The sequence below is a fragment of the Sprattus sprattus genome (assembly GCF_963457725.1).
Source record: "Sprattus sprattus genome assembly, chromosome: 16".
NCBI lineage: Eukaryota > Metazoa > Chordata > Actinopteri > Clupeiformes > Clupeidae > Sprattus > Sprattus sprattus.
In genome coordinates, this window is record NC_137914.1 from 11,084,543 (window position 1) to 11,098,826 (window position 14,284).

General features: G+C 40.8%; 1 protein-coding gene across 1 annotated transcript; it reads right to left on the bottom strand.

Moving 5' to 3' along the window:
- Positions 1-266: 266 nt before the first annotated feature.
- Positions 267-14,060, bottom strand: cdh26.1 (cadherin 26, tandem duplicate 1; the record flags this gene model as incomplete). Its single annotated transcript, XM_080853772.1, has 14 exons — positions 267-503; positions 3,864-3,944; positions 5,454-5,578; positions 5,691-5,912; positions 6,105-6,335; positions 6,746-6,888; positions 8,462-8,736; positions 9,022-9,204; positions 9,321-9,449; positions 10,001-10,173; positions 11,971-12,118; positions 12,264-12,419; positions 12,623-12,715; positions 14,025-14,060. 14 exons carry the CDS (start codon positions 14,058-14,060, stop codon positions 267-269), a joined length of 2,232 nt encoding a protein of 743 aa, XP_080709898.1.
- Positions 14,061-14,284: the final 224 nt, after the last annotated feature.

Genomic DNA, 14,284 nt, shown 5'->3' on the forward strand with positions numbered 1-14,284 from the left:
AAACAATAGGCCCTTAATTTCTTCACATACAAGAATGTTTAAATCCAAAAACATGTTGCTGTTTGAGATTCTTCTTGTCAATCAAGGGCTTGGAAATTCCAGTGGCAGTTAATCCAAAGTCTACTTTCCACTTCATCATGGTCCGAATCACATGTTAAAATGGACAGCATTACAAAAAAGAAGACCAAATTTATGGTACATTTCTGGCTTTTCTATTCCTTTTCTGTGCTCCCAGAATGTCCCCTGCCCACATAGAGCAGGAGCACTCAATATTTCCATCTTTTTTGGAGCTCCTTGTTTTTCTCCTGCATGTGCTTATCGCATAACCCGCCTAGGGTTTTAAAGTTCGGCCCCAGGTCTCGGAGGAAATCCAGGCTTTCCTCCGCGTCGTCAAATGAGAGATCGTCCAGTGACTGGCACCTACTGCCATTCCCCTCGTAAGCATACTCATTTAGAGAGTATTCTGGGTAATCCAACTCCTCCTCAGCAATCTCGTAGACTCTCTGAAAATGAAAAGATTGAAGAGAAGGCTGTTTTAGCATGAAGTCAACCTTACTCTATTCCTGACGGATGTTGTAAAATATCAACGATTCATCGCCACTCCCGATGTTATTTCAGTAACATGCATCATCCACATTTTTAACGACTGTGATTCCCTTTTTTCATTGGTGTCTAATTCATAAAATTCAGATTCAGTAGATAGTTCAATCCAAAAAATAATCACAATAATCCAAACATAATCACATGTAACCTGAACAAAGTGCCACTCTGTAACCTTGATACTGACATTTTGAATAGTGCTGACACTGACAGGCACAGAGGTATTGTGTTGGCTTTTATGAGCTAGAAGCAGAACAAATCCAAAAAGGGATTCTAGCCAGCAGCCAATTTATTATCATCTCAGTGTGCAGTTAGGTGGAATAAAAAACAAATGCACTTTACGTTAAAAGATATCTGGAAACGTATTTTGGACGCTTGAACATGAGTGTCTGTTTGCTGGTAGGCCCATGTGGCATGTTGTCAAATCTGTGATACACAAGCCTGCCACTAAATATCCTGATTCTTCATATTATTCTGTATTCATTGTACTTTATTGTGTTCTCCATAAAAAGTGATTGATTGGAAGAGTATATTTATCCAGGGTCATGGTCTGCTTATGCAAGCAAATAGTAGTTTATCCATTTAACCAATAGATGGCGATAGAGTGCCACCACCCCATTTCAAGCAGTTTGTTTCTTCTATATAGAACCGCAATAGGTGCTATGACCCTTTTGGACTGTAGGGTGTGATGTTTTTTCACTTTGGTGTCTGCTCTGGTGCTGTTTTATGAGATTTAATGTTACAAAGCTATAGTTAAAGTGTAGAACTTTAGGCCTTTAATCATATATTTTGCAAGATATAAATCTAAAGATTCTCATGTCTGCACTTGACTCTGAATGCTGACTGAACCCTGTCATCCTGAGACAGATATCCTCCACTTGTCCAAAACAGCAGTGAAACAACACACCTCCTCAAAGGTCATAGTTAACGAAGTAATACATTTTAAAAACGTAACAAAAATTGTATCACTGGTGCATTTCTATGCTGATATCATATTTGGCAAACAGCACAACAGATTAGGACCCATTTGGAATGGTAATAGCATCTCTTACTCTGTCAATGTGGTCTGCAATGTAGCGATCAGAAGTCAAACTAATGGATCTGGAGAATCCGTTCTGTAATTGAAAGAGACAATAATTGATATGAATTACTGCGTGAATAACGCAAATGGATAAAACAAAAAGTTTAGATGGTGGGCAGTATTGACACTTACTCTCTTTGTGCTGGACCTGTTTGAGTTCCAAGTATGCTGCTGGAAAAAAACAATATTTGCGGTGATTCAAACAAAAACAAACTGACAGAGGGAACAAAGTGTGTATGAGTCACACCTCTTTAAATTTTTACCTCAGGCATATTTTAAATTCAGACGAAACCAGTTGCCCCGCCTGGGTTTCATTGAGAGCTGGCTGTCTTGCAGCCAAGTTCCTTTTCCCTTCCTCCCCTCCCCTCCCCTCCTCCTCTCTGAATCCCACGCCCTACCAAGACATGCCTCTTCCTGCCCTGCCCTACCCAAGGCCAATTACCACCTGCACATTTGTATCAAATTGATTTCAGCTATAAGCTATGATCTGTGTTTGAGGGGAGACTCCTGGGAGAATGGACTGAGAGACAAGTTCAAGTTCAGTCCATCACACAACAGGTAAGGCCCTAGTGCATTGCTTAGGGTTAAAGGACTTTATTCAGGTCTTGGAACAGTATTAGTAAGACACAGGAATTTTACCTCCAGGTGTTCTTACACTAAAACAAAGGATCAGACTTGTTTGTTTTGTAACCTGTGTGAGTACCTGGAGGGCAGTTCCACATGCCAGATCAAGTTTGAACCCACTCCCAGCTCTGCAAGTTACTGCATATCATGTTCTTATCCTGTGACTATGATAGGCGTGAGAGAGGGTGTATTACTGGCTGGCAATCTTCATCATTCCATCATTCCATAATTTATTTTGTAGATTTTGTAGATTTATTATATGTTTATTATATGTGTAATTTATGTTCAGAGTACTTATATGTTATGTTATGTTCTTTTATGTCATGCTATGGTAGGTTGTTGTGCGGTGTCTGGAATTTCAATGCCCAGTCTGACAAATGTGGGTGGAGATAAACAGCAAGACACTAGGACAGGGTGGAGAGGTCAGTTTCATAGGGAAGCTAGGGGGGGCTATCTGCTTGAGGCCGGCCGAATGGGCACAGCCTGTTGGAGCTCCAGCAGGAATAATTCCATCCCATTAATTCACCCCTTACCCCCACCCTATTCATTCAAACTTCTCTTGACGAGGGGAGGTCACTCACCACGCCCTGTCCAGTGCTCCTTAGAGTGTTGTTGGCGAGGGAGGCCTGCTGAAATCCACTTGCGTGCTGAAATCCACTTGAGGAGTGTTGAGTATTGTACTGCTTAAACAGAGAAAGGGAGGAGGGGGAAAGGGGAGGAGGAAAATCTCTTAACAAATTGAATATTCAGGTTTGAGAAGTTTTCAGTTTGGTTTCTTTTGAGGATCCTCATGAAGTTCTGTGAATGTGCATTTAATCTGTCCGTCTCCATTTGTATCAACTAGGCTCGGTTTCTAAATGCTGCAAGAGGTTCATAACACTTCATGCAGTTTATATGTGTAGTAATCACAGTGACTTATATTGGCATTCACTAATTTACTAATTCACTAATTTACTAATTCATTCAGTAATGCCTTCATTACAAGGTTGGTTCTCAACTGTGATAAATGAGCTTTAGTAGAACTAGGCATCCCAATGGACATTTCAATGCTTGGGCACTGGCAGGAAGGAGACTCACCACGGCTTGGGTCTGACTCCTCATCGTTCTAGTGGTTTCATTCTGGAAGCTTGTGGAGGAAACCTGAGGAGGCTGACCAAGCTGACAGAATATTTTAGAGATCAGACATGACGTGACCACTTGAGATCATAGTAAGCATCACGATTTAGCTGAACAGGACCCGACAAGAGAGCACTGCAACGATTGATGTTTTTAAGGATTTTAGCTTCCAGGTGCTACTATTCGACATGCAGAAACAGGCAGGCACAGGTGGAATGGGGGAAACTGTAGGTAAGTGGAAGATTGATTTGTTGTTTGTCTTTTTAACCTGGTTCTGGTTTTACATTGAACAAGCGATGAGTCATTTTACTTCATAAAGATTTGTATCTGTCTTTACTGGAACGAATCAATTCATCAATTTCAACATGTCATCACAACAATGCAAGAAAAGAATGCATCACAGTAAAAATGTGGGGCTACGTGATATGTACTTCCTGCTTACCGGTATGGCTGCTTGCTTCAGCCCATCAGTGAACCCTGTGGTGACATAGGTGGTGGGGCTGCGCGTTAGAGTTGGCTCAGCCTGAGGGGAGGAAAGGACTCATAGTGGTGAGACAATCTGGTGGAGTTATTGACAAGCTAGCTATGAAGCAAGCATATAGTACATGTAAATACAGAGGGTGCCAAATAACTATGGGGCACCAAGTGTTACAGACCTTATTTAGTATACAGAAAACATAATGCCTTTTTGTCCACGAAAAATGCATACACGTTAGAATTGTGTCCATGAAATATTGAATGCACTAATTGTGTAGACAATATAAACTTATTTTTATAGACGAAATACATTCTGTTGACATAAAATATACCCTAGGCCATAGGATATAAATTATGTCCACAAACAGTTCTGATATATTATAGAGTATGATGTTTATGAAAGGTCTTTGGTTCATGAGTCAGCAAGTTACAGAAGGACTTCCGTCCATGAAAGCAAAGGCCGCTTGGACATCAGTGTTTTGCTCAAGTACAAAAGGAATTATATCCATAGGCTATATTACTGAAAGTAGGAGAAGAGTGCTACTCATCTTGACATGAAAGGACTTGAAGTGAAGAGCATTATTAAAAACCTTGGTGTCTTAATCAATTGTGATCTCGGTTTTAACAACCGTATGAGAGCAGTAACTAAACTAAGCTTTTCACCATTTCAAAAACAGCCAATTTAGAGGCCTTATGTCAAAACATAATTTAGAGAAACCCATCCATGCCCTTCTCCATCTCCAGCAGGGTTGACTACTGTAATGGTCTTTTCACTGGCATTCCTTAAAACACTATAAAACTGCTTCAGCTGTATAAAATGCAGTAGCTTGAGTTCATTATACTCCAATACACAATATTACTCCAAGTACTGCTGTTTGTTTATGAATCACTAACTGGGACAGGACCAAATAACCTCTCAGACATGTTTCAGCAGCACACATCTGCTAGACCTCTCAGATCACTGGGGAAAAATGCGTTAGTAATACCTACTGTCAGAACAAACATGCTGAAGCAGCTTTTAGCTGCTATGCTGCCAAGCTCTGGAACCAACTTCCTGATGACATACAATGTGCTCCAACTGTAGCCAGTTTCAAATCTAGACTTAAGATTCAGCTGCTTTCAGATGTTTTTGCTTTAACTGGTCATATCATACTTTCCGCAATATATCAGAACTGTTATGTGAACATAATGAACATTCGATGGCCTAGGATATCTTTTATGTGGACAGCCTTTTGTCAACTAAATGAAAAGTGCAACAGTCAATTCGTTACAAGGCATGAATCATCTGTTTTGTTTTCAAAAATCTTCAAAATTTTGTGGACACGATGGTAACACTTTTTTTTCGTGGGCAAAAGGTACAACGGTGTTACATGGTTTCATAATTAATGAATGCCTGTCATAGCACAGAATGCCTAAATACGAAATAAGGTCTGTTATACTTGGCGTCCCATAAACAACATGCCCTGCGTGAGAAACATATATGGACCTAGAGGTCAGAGGTCAGGAGTACGTGTCACATTGCTTGCAGAGGCAGAACACCTCAACCTGCACATACCTGGGAGGCCGTGCCGCCTCCTTCCTCGTTGTACTTGATGAGAGTTTGATGCCCCTCGTCCAACAGGTTCACAGGTTTGAAGGTCCGCCCCTCGCATTGGCAGAAGAAGCACAGTAACAGCAGCACTGTCGAAAGGCAAGCAAGGCAAGAATTTAAGAAAGACAACAAATTTGAATGCTTGAGTGGATTACCAATGTGTGTAATGGAACATTAATGGCACCAATCAGAGAGACTCACAGATCAGCAGCAGCAGTCCCGCTATCATGGTCCCAATGGCAGGTCCACCCAGCTTGGTGGAGACGGGTAAACTGGCGCGGCACTCATCCCCTCCCCCGCAGTCACAAACGGTCACATGGAACTCAGTCTCTGCCACTTTGCCCTGCTGGTCCTGGATCAGCAGGGGAATAGGGTAGCTGCCATAAGCCAAGGGCCTCAGGCTGACGAGGCTGATGTTTACACCTACGCAAGGGACCAAAACAGATAGACAGATTTGGTTACTGATAAATTGTGAATGCTTTGTCATGTTCCTGATGAACCATACAGTTGTTCTGGATTACAATAATAATATGCCGTCAATGTAACAAATCCGCTTCATTTGACGCCTTTATTGCATGGAGTCTGAATACACAAACATTGATCCACTTCACTCGCCTGTGGTTGGGTACAGCCTCCACTTCTTCTTCAGTTCATCCACCTTATCACCCCCAAAAGAAAAAGAGAAAGGTCCCCCGTATGGAGGAATATCATCGTCTGCGGCCATCACAGGCACCTTGTTCCCCCGACCGCACAGTATTGTGCTTTTGAAAATCAAGTATGGAAAATTATCATTGGCGTCCCCCAAAACAATAGAGAGAGTGCCTGTACCAGTAGCGGGTGGGGTTCCTGAGAGACATAAATAAATGGATAAATCAAGGAAAATACAAATCCAGGTATTCTTGCTATTACAGATAAGATTAAGTTGACAAGATTACGTTATTTTTTTCAAAGACAGTATAATAGTGCAAGAGGAAAGTTTGCTTGTTGTTACAACTGGCTAATTTTCTTAAATGTAAACACCCACCAGACCTAAAAAAAAAACAGTGATAACTGATGACAAATATTGAATGAGTATCAGGCACCTCCCACTGTCCTTGTGCCACCAATGCTAGGTCATCTATGGGGACAGGGGAGTATACCAAATTGTGAAGGCATGAGAAGATTTGTTTTCTTCCTGAAGTTTGGCCAATGTTAGCTTTGGATAATTTATTTTTATAGGACACTGAAGAAGAAAACACAACTTTGCTCATACATACCATCATCTATGGCCAAGACTTTAACAATGTAGATACTGTTATGGACATGTGGTGACTCTCGATCCATCTCTTTCACTGAGGTGACCACCCCTGTCGTCTCATCAATGGTCAACCACTCTGCAATATCACCAATCAGTTCATACCTATAAACATTAATATAACAAGGGGATATAACATCAGACTTGACACAGCAAAAGGAAGTATGACAACGTTGTTGCACAATGTTCTGATTCCCCTTGTTCATTGCTGTGTCGTTGTCTGCAAAAAAAAATCTTGTACAGCGGCAGAAATGCATAAAACTCAATTCTGTTTTAATACTGCCCTACCTACACTTCTTGACATCACTTACAGTTTATTAATTCATTTCTTAATGATTTGTTCACTGTAACTGATAAATCTATGAACTACATGAACTACATCAGTTATCAAGTTAGCTACCTTTTATGGGAGCCATATGCTCTCTTAATAGTTGTTGGCCACCCCCACCACCAAATCACCCCACTCCGTTATCAACTTTTTGTATTTAGCTAGCTATTTTTCAACAAAAACATTCTGTGTGGTTATGTTGTTACCCATATGTTGTTTTTCCTATTCACCCTCCGCTATTTTAAATAGGTCGGCCAATGACATGATAGCAAGTTTTTTGCATGTCTTTTAGGTAGTCAGCACCCTAGTTATCATTAAGGATTCCTTTAACTGACTACTTTTGCTAACCTCCGTAGTTAACTCTCTAGCACTAGTCATTTCTAGTTACACTGCTAAAATCAGTGTTGTCTGTCATCATATTGTGCCCAATCTGAGCAGAGAATATTCCATCTCTGCATCTGTGTCATTAAAGCACTTTTAGCTGCATTGTTTTGCATGAAAGGTGCTATACAAATATAGTGTATTATTATTATAATAATTCATCACTGCACACTGAGGAATCATACTTTTCAGAGCACTGAAATATTTTTGATAATGGGATGATAACTGGATATGGCTGATTTCCTACTAATTTTAGCAGTAGCCAGTGATCCATGGTTACATTGACACATGTACATCTATACGCGTCTGTGCCTTTGAAGGACCTCCTGCTGGGCAACTATGGGCAACTGATGAAAACTCACACACACTATCACACACACTCACATGGAAATGAGCCCTAGTGACTAGTGACTATGTTAATGGCAGAGATAGTGACACACACACACTCTGAATTCTATCTCTGCATTTTACCCATCCAGGGTAGTGATTCACACAGTGATACACACAGTGATGCACACTAACCCGGAGCAGTGAGCTGCCTTCAGCGCCGCCCGGGGAGCAGTGATTGGGGTTAGGTGCCTTGCTCAAGGGCACCTCCGCCGTGGATGTGGGCATGGGAGAGAAGTGGTCTACCACTTCCCCCACCCACATTTTTCCTACTGGTCGGGGATCGAACCGGCCACCAGCCCGAAACCCTAACCAGTAGGCCATGGCTGCCTTGTATACAGACACACACACACACACACACACACACACACACACACACACACACACACACACACACACACACACACACACACACACACACACACACAATCATGCCAATCGCCTCGGATAAGAGAAGATGAGCCAGGATTCCATGTTAAAAAATGACTTTTCTCAAGGCAGCAGGTCAAGACATTGCTCCTCTGAGGCAACCATGCAGTGCAAATGGCATGTGGCTGCATACACTCTGACAACTTTCCTCACCTGATTTTGTCATCGTCAGAATCCACGTCTGTCACCTTTGGTTTGTAGAGCGCCTTCCCTGGGGGAACCTCTTCCTTCTCAAATGCACGTACTTCTGCTTTATCAAAATTTGGAGGGTCATTGACGTCCACAACTTGGACATCCACAGTTACAGTCTGTAAGGGTACGATATTCTGCGGATCACCAGGAACCCCATCTTTACACACAAAGAGAGGTTCCTCATTTTCCACAGCCACCTCCAGTTTGACCAGTTCAGACCTCTCAAAATCCTTCCCCTGCGGAGCATTACAACAAAATGACAAGTCAGAAGTTCAGTCTGGATTTAATGGAACAAAAGTTAAATATGCGACAGTGGTACAGGAGGTAGAGAAGTCGTTTAGAAATCAGAAGGTTGCTTGTTCGATTCGCTGTCGAAGCGTCCTTGAGCAAGACACTGAACCCCTAATTGCTCCTTATGTGCAGTGTGCCATCAGTGTAAATGTAAAATGTGTATACATCCTTGTAAGTCTATTTGGATAAAAGCGTCTGCTAAATGATTAAATGTGAGTTATTTGGGCTACCTTAACGACTCTTAGAACCCCTTCCTGAGTTACAGGGTCTGTTTCAATCATGTAGTTCCCGTCCTCATTTCCTTTCAGGATCTTAAAAACTGGTCGAGAGGCTGGTGTGTTGGGCTCATCCTCATCCGTCACCTTCATTCTGAGGATTTCCTTTGTTTCCATTTCCATCACTGATACAGAATACTGAAGCAAATACAAATGCAAAATGTTTAGGTCAACCTTTACCTTGAAAATGAATTCCAGAATCTTAGCAGTAACTATCAACATTCTTTTGGAATGTTGGCTGTTATGAGGCTCACAGTTGTTTGAGTGAAAACGGGCAGATGAGTGTTAGCATCCGTGACGTCAATGGTGATAGTTGCCGTTACAGACAGTGATGGTACTCCATGATCCCTCCCTTCAACAATGATTGTGTACGCTTTTTGTTTCTGAAGAAAGAGAAGAGAGTAAGAGAGGTTTTCTTTAGTTACAAAACTCCTACATCAGGTCTTCATCATGACTGACATAAGCATTCATAAACATTTGTAAAGGCTGAGTACAGTTGCTGACAATTGACTTAAAGGCTACTTTGTCAAATTGACATAGCACAGAAAGAGATCTAAAGTTGATATGGTACATTTACAGTCTTTATAAGACTTTAATAGGTTTCAATTGAATAGCATGTTCTCTCATTCTCAACTGCTTATACAGTATATAGCGACAATTAATGTTCTTTCATACAGCAGCAGTTGTTATATTATGCTTGGTCATTTCAAACTAACAAACAAACAAATTCTACCATGAAAGCCATTTCATATTTGACTGCCATCAGACTGAACTCTGACATGCAAGGACTACATGGCACAGTGAAGAAATAGCGTCAGAGTAAAGTATTTTTCACAAAATGTCCTCAGGTCATATATTTTGAAAATGTAGGAGTACAAAATATGTTACATGGCTAAAACATTTTTATTTGAGCTTTCCTGTCTGCATGACTCACATCGTAGTCAAAGCATCCAGTGAAGGTCAGCTGTTGCATCTTGGTTTTAAACACTTCTTCTAAGGAGAACTTGGGAGAATCTGGTTCAGAGGACACTATTATCATGCTAACACGTGCGTTTTCATTGCCCTCCTCATCACTGTCAAAAGCTTGCAGGTTAGCTGGCAAACCACCTGTATTTTCAAGGAAGGAAACAATGAAGACAATTAAGTATATTGGGTGTTATTGGAGTTTTGCAGACTATTTATAAGACAATTTCATCAGCAATCTCCTGAACTCTGTATTGGTTTGGTTTGGCTTGTGAAGGTCATTTTGGTTGTTTGACTTCATTTAAACAGGTTTTGATGATTTAGTATTGCTACCTCTTTCTTTCAATGTCATACATTTCATTTTATGACAATCTGTAATACATATTTAGGTTTCCTCCGGTAGGAGGTAACCTATTGTTATTGTAGGCTTTCTTATTATGTTGCTGCAATGGGAGTCAATGGCAGCCCCTAGAACCATATGGTAACTTTTTGTGAAATTTGGCACACTCATTAAGGACAGTCCCTTCTTCATTCACACCAATTTTCATGGCTCTCATTAGACCATTCTAGCGCCACCAACAGGTCAAAGTTGGACTTTTGTAACACACGCAACTTTTGAACCGTATGACCGATTTTCAAAAATGAGGTACCATTGGATTCCCTGGATCAAGACGAATAAAACCCACCCCATGGCGTCAATTTCCGGTTATATAGATTTTCCGCTATTTCCGGTTTTATCAAAAACCTTTGAAAGCCTTCTCCTCCTACCATTTTTGGCAAATCTTCTTCAAAATCACCAGAGATGATCTTCAGACCTAGCCTCACAAAAGTTATCAACAGAATTTTGATCCTCACAACCGTCCGGTACAGCCACTCAAATTCAGCAGAAAAGCGGCCAAACAGGAACTGAAGTCATATGTCAGCAAATATTTGAGTGAAATTTACGCCACAGGGTGTGTTTAATTCGTCTTGATCCAGGGAATCCAATGGTACCTCATTTTTGGAAATCGGTCATACGGTTCAAAAGTTGCGTGTGTTAACACAAGTCCAACTTTGACCCGTTGGTGGCGCTAGAGTGGTATAATGAGAGACATGAAACTTTGCATGAATAAAGAAGGGACTGTCCTTAATGATTGTTCCAAATTTCACAGAAAGTTACCATATGGTTTGTCCGGTACATCCACTCAAATTCAGCAGAAAAGCGGCCAAACAGGAAGTGAAGTCATATCTCAGCTAATCTTTGAGATATCAACACCAAACTGGTATGTCACTTGGAAGAGACCACAACATGTTCCCATGTGCAAAGGCAACTTCATATCTTGAAAAATGATTGATATAAAGCAAATTGGATACATTGTTAACGCTAAAATAATGCTTTACACATCTGCAGGTCAAAAACTGAAACTCTGATTCAATCACAAGTTCATATGAAGACACTTGAGAATGTTTAGTACACAAATCTGAAAAAAAGTTGACTGTAAGATGAAAAGTGGATTTTTGGTGAATATTTGAAACATGCATGCTTGACTACTTGCTAGGGTGGTTCTCTATAGAATGTCTCTCTGTCTCCTCATCCGCGCGGCTCCTAAATCTCACACACGCAGTCTCCCCTTAACACACGCGCAGGCTTTGTTTTACGCACACACATTCTCACAGACACACAGCTTGCCTGTCACACACATACATTCTCACAGACACACAGGGTAAGCGCACACACACAACCTCCACTCAGTCTTAACTTCAAGGCAAAAGCATTGTAATTGTTGGATTTGAAATGTAATATCCCATTGGCAAGTCTGCAGCATGGATTTTCTATACAGTGACAAATGTTTTTTTTTTCCCTGGTTCGCAATGTTTGAAGGAGGAAACCGTCATCGCTGCTTGCAGCTATATTTGAATAATTGTTATACAAACTTAAAAAAAGAAAATGTCTAACCATACCTGGTGGTTGGTTCTCCCTCACAGAGATTTGGATGAGGGCGGGCTCAAATCTTGGAGGGTGGTCATTCTTGTCCTTTATTGCTACGTCAAATGCCAGAGTTTTGTCTACTGCTTTATTTGTTTTTTCATCCACGACATCAAAACTTATCTGCTCATCATCAACAGGAAAGACACAAACATCAGTGAGAGAAACTAGAGAGAGGCATAGTAATAAATGATCGTGTTAGTGTTTCAAAAAAAAAATAAGGAAAGGTACTGGCATTTGACATTTGCCACTATGGTCAAAGACTTACATGAAAAAATGCATGTTTCTCTCTGTCGATGGCTTTGTGTACTATGACAACTCCTGACTTTCGGTCGATGGTGAACACACCCTTAGGTTCCTTATCGACACCCATCCCAGAAATCTTGAAATAGTGTTCCTCGCCGACCTTTTTATCATTGAACAGCTGCCGTGGATCAAATATGGCAAGAGAACACATCACAGAGCAATCCCACAGAAAGACCACATTTCAAGCACATACATTCTCAACAGATTTTGTACAAAATAGCAGCTGACTGAAGAGTCATGAAACGTCCAAAAAAGATGAGCTGTTATTACTAGATGTCAGATCTGGATACGTCCACAGGTATTACTATACTGGCACTGTACCTTTGTCGCCTCCCTTGGATATGGTCCAGGGCTTTCCTCTTCTATTTCAATAGTCGACAGGACCCACCTTCGTTTAGATCGATACAGCAGTTCCTAAGAAGAGGGATGCAACATTCTTACTATGCCAGTAGGAAAATAATATCAATGTCTAGGATGTTCAGGACTTCTACTGTATAGATGAGATACATACCCTCTTTTCTCTGGTCATTATGTGGCTGTAATTTTGACCCAGTCCTGACACCATGGCAAGCTAGTTATAATGAAAAATTAGAAAGGACAGCTGAAATTAGAGGAAGTAGGGCTTCTAAAGTGTCCAAGCGATTTATTCCCCAGTCTTTCTTTGCAAAACCGATTGAGAACATCATTAATGTCCGCAAAAAAAGTTGTTTTACTTATCTTAGGCAAAAATGACCACCACCATTCGAGCCAACTTGCAAAATGGAGATTAGTGAAGGCCTGTTCCTTGAAGCACCCTTATTAAAGGTTTTGTGCCAACAAATGTAACGTCATATTCTGAAGCATTGTGGAGGATGGCAAAAACGTGCTGCTCCTTGTGTAAATCCTGCCTTTGTACTATGGATGAGTATATTTCTCTTACGTTCAGAGATTATGCTGGGCACTTGACTAGCCTGTGGTGCCCTCTAAACACACGAGTCAAGCAAACTCATTCTGTTCATTTTTTATTATTATTGTTAGATTACAAGCCAAATACAGGTCTATCATTGTGTTCAAAATGAATGTGACACATTTAAATCACCTTGCACATCTCTCCAGGGTAAATTACGGAGGTGTACATTAAGCAAGGTGCCTTAAACTATCTGGTAAAAAAGTTGACTCCTGACAAAGGCTACTTTTGAGGACATGGTGGAAAAATCGCTTTGGAACTGTGTTTTCTTTCTCTGTTACATTGGATATCAGCCATTGTTTAAACGTTGGAATATCCATATATCATTAGTATAGAAACACGTCACAAATATTCTAAACTTCAACTGTTAGTGCTCATGTTCATGTTAGTGCTCATGTTCATGACTCACCCATAATTCAAACACGGCACATTCAAAAAATCACTAATCACACATCTTTATCTTTATTTACTGAACTGGTTGAGATGCTTCCGTCACAGACTTAACTAAGGTAACGTTCAAGCCGGTGATTGATGATAGAGGTCAGAAAATATAAAAAGTACAAGTTGTTTCTTCTCGCTGCTCTGTATGGATGTCATTGAAAACCTCTTTCCTTGTCTAACGTGACCCTTTGATTGGTTGAAAAGACTTTTTTTTCTATTTCAAAGGTCTCAATACAACAAACAAAATTTCGGGAAGCATGAAAGCAAATATTATTCAATGTGGTAGGAGCAAATATGCAAAGCATGAATAAAATTGCACAATCGCATGGTACTTACAGGCAGGAAGAGCATGAAAAGGATGTCACGCTTCATTATGATCCGTTCCTCTTCAACGCCAATGCGTAAGTGTCAAGAAACACTGACAAAACCTTGTTGATAAACTAAAAAACACCAACCCACGGTTGAATGTCACTGTGCGTGTCTGTAAGGGGGTGTGGTTGGATGTGTTACCAGCCATTGGTTTGAGTTCTGAGAGCTGGTAAGGCCCTCAGGGGTGGAAACAGGGAGTGGTTATGTGGATCTCATGTATCCAATGT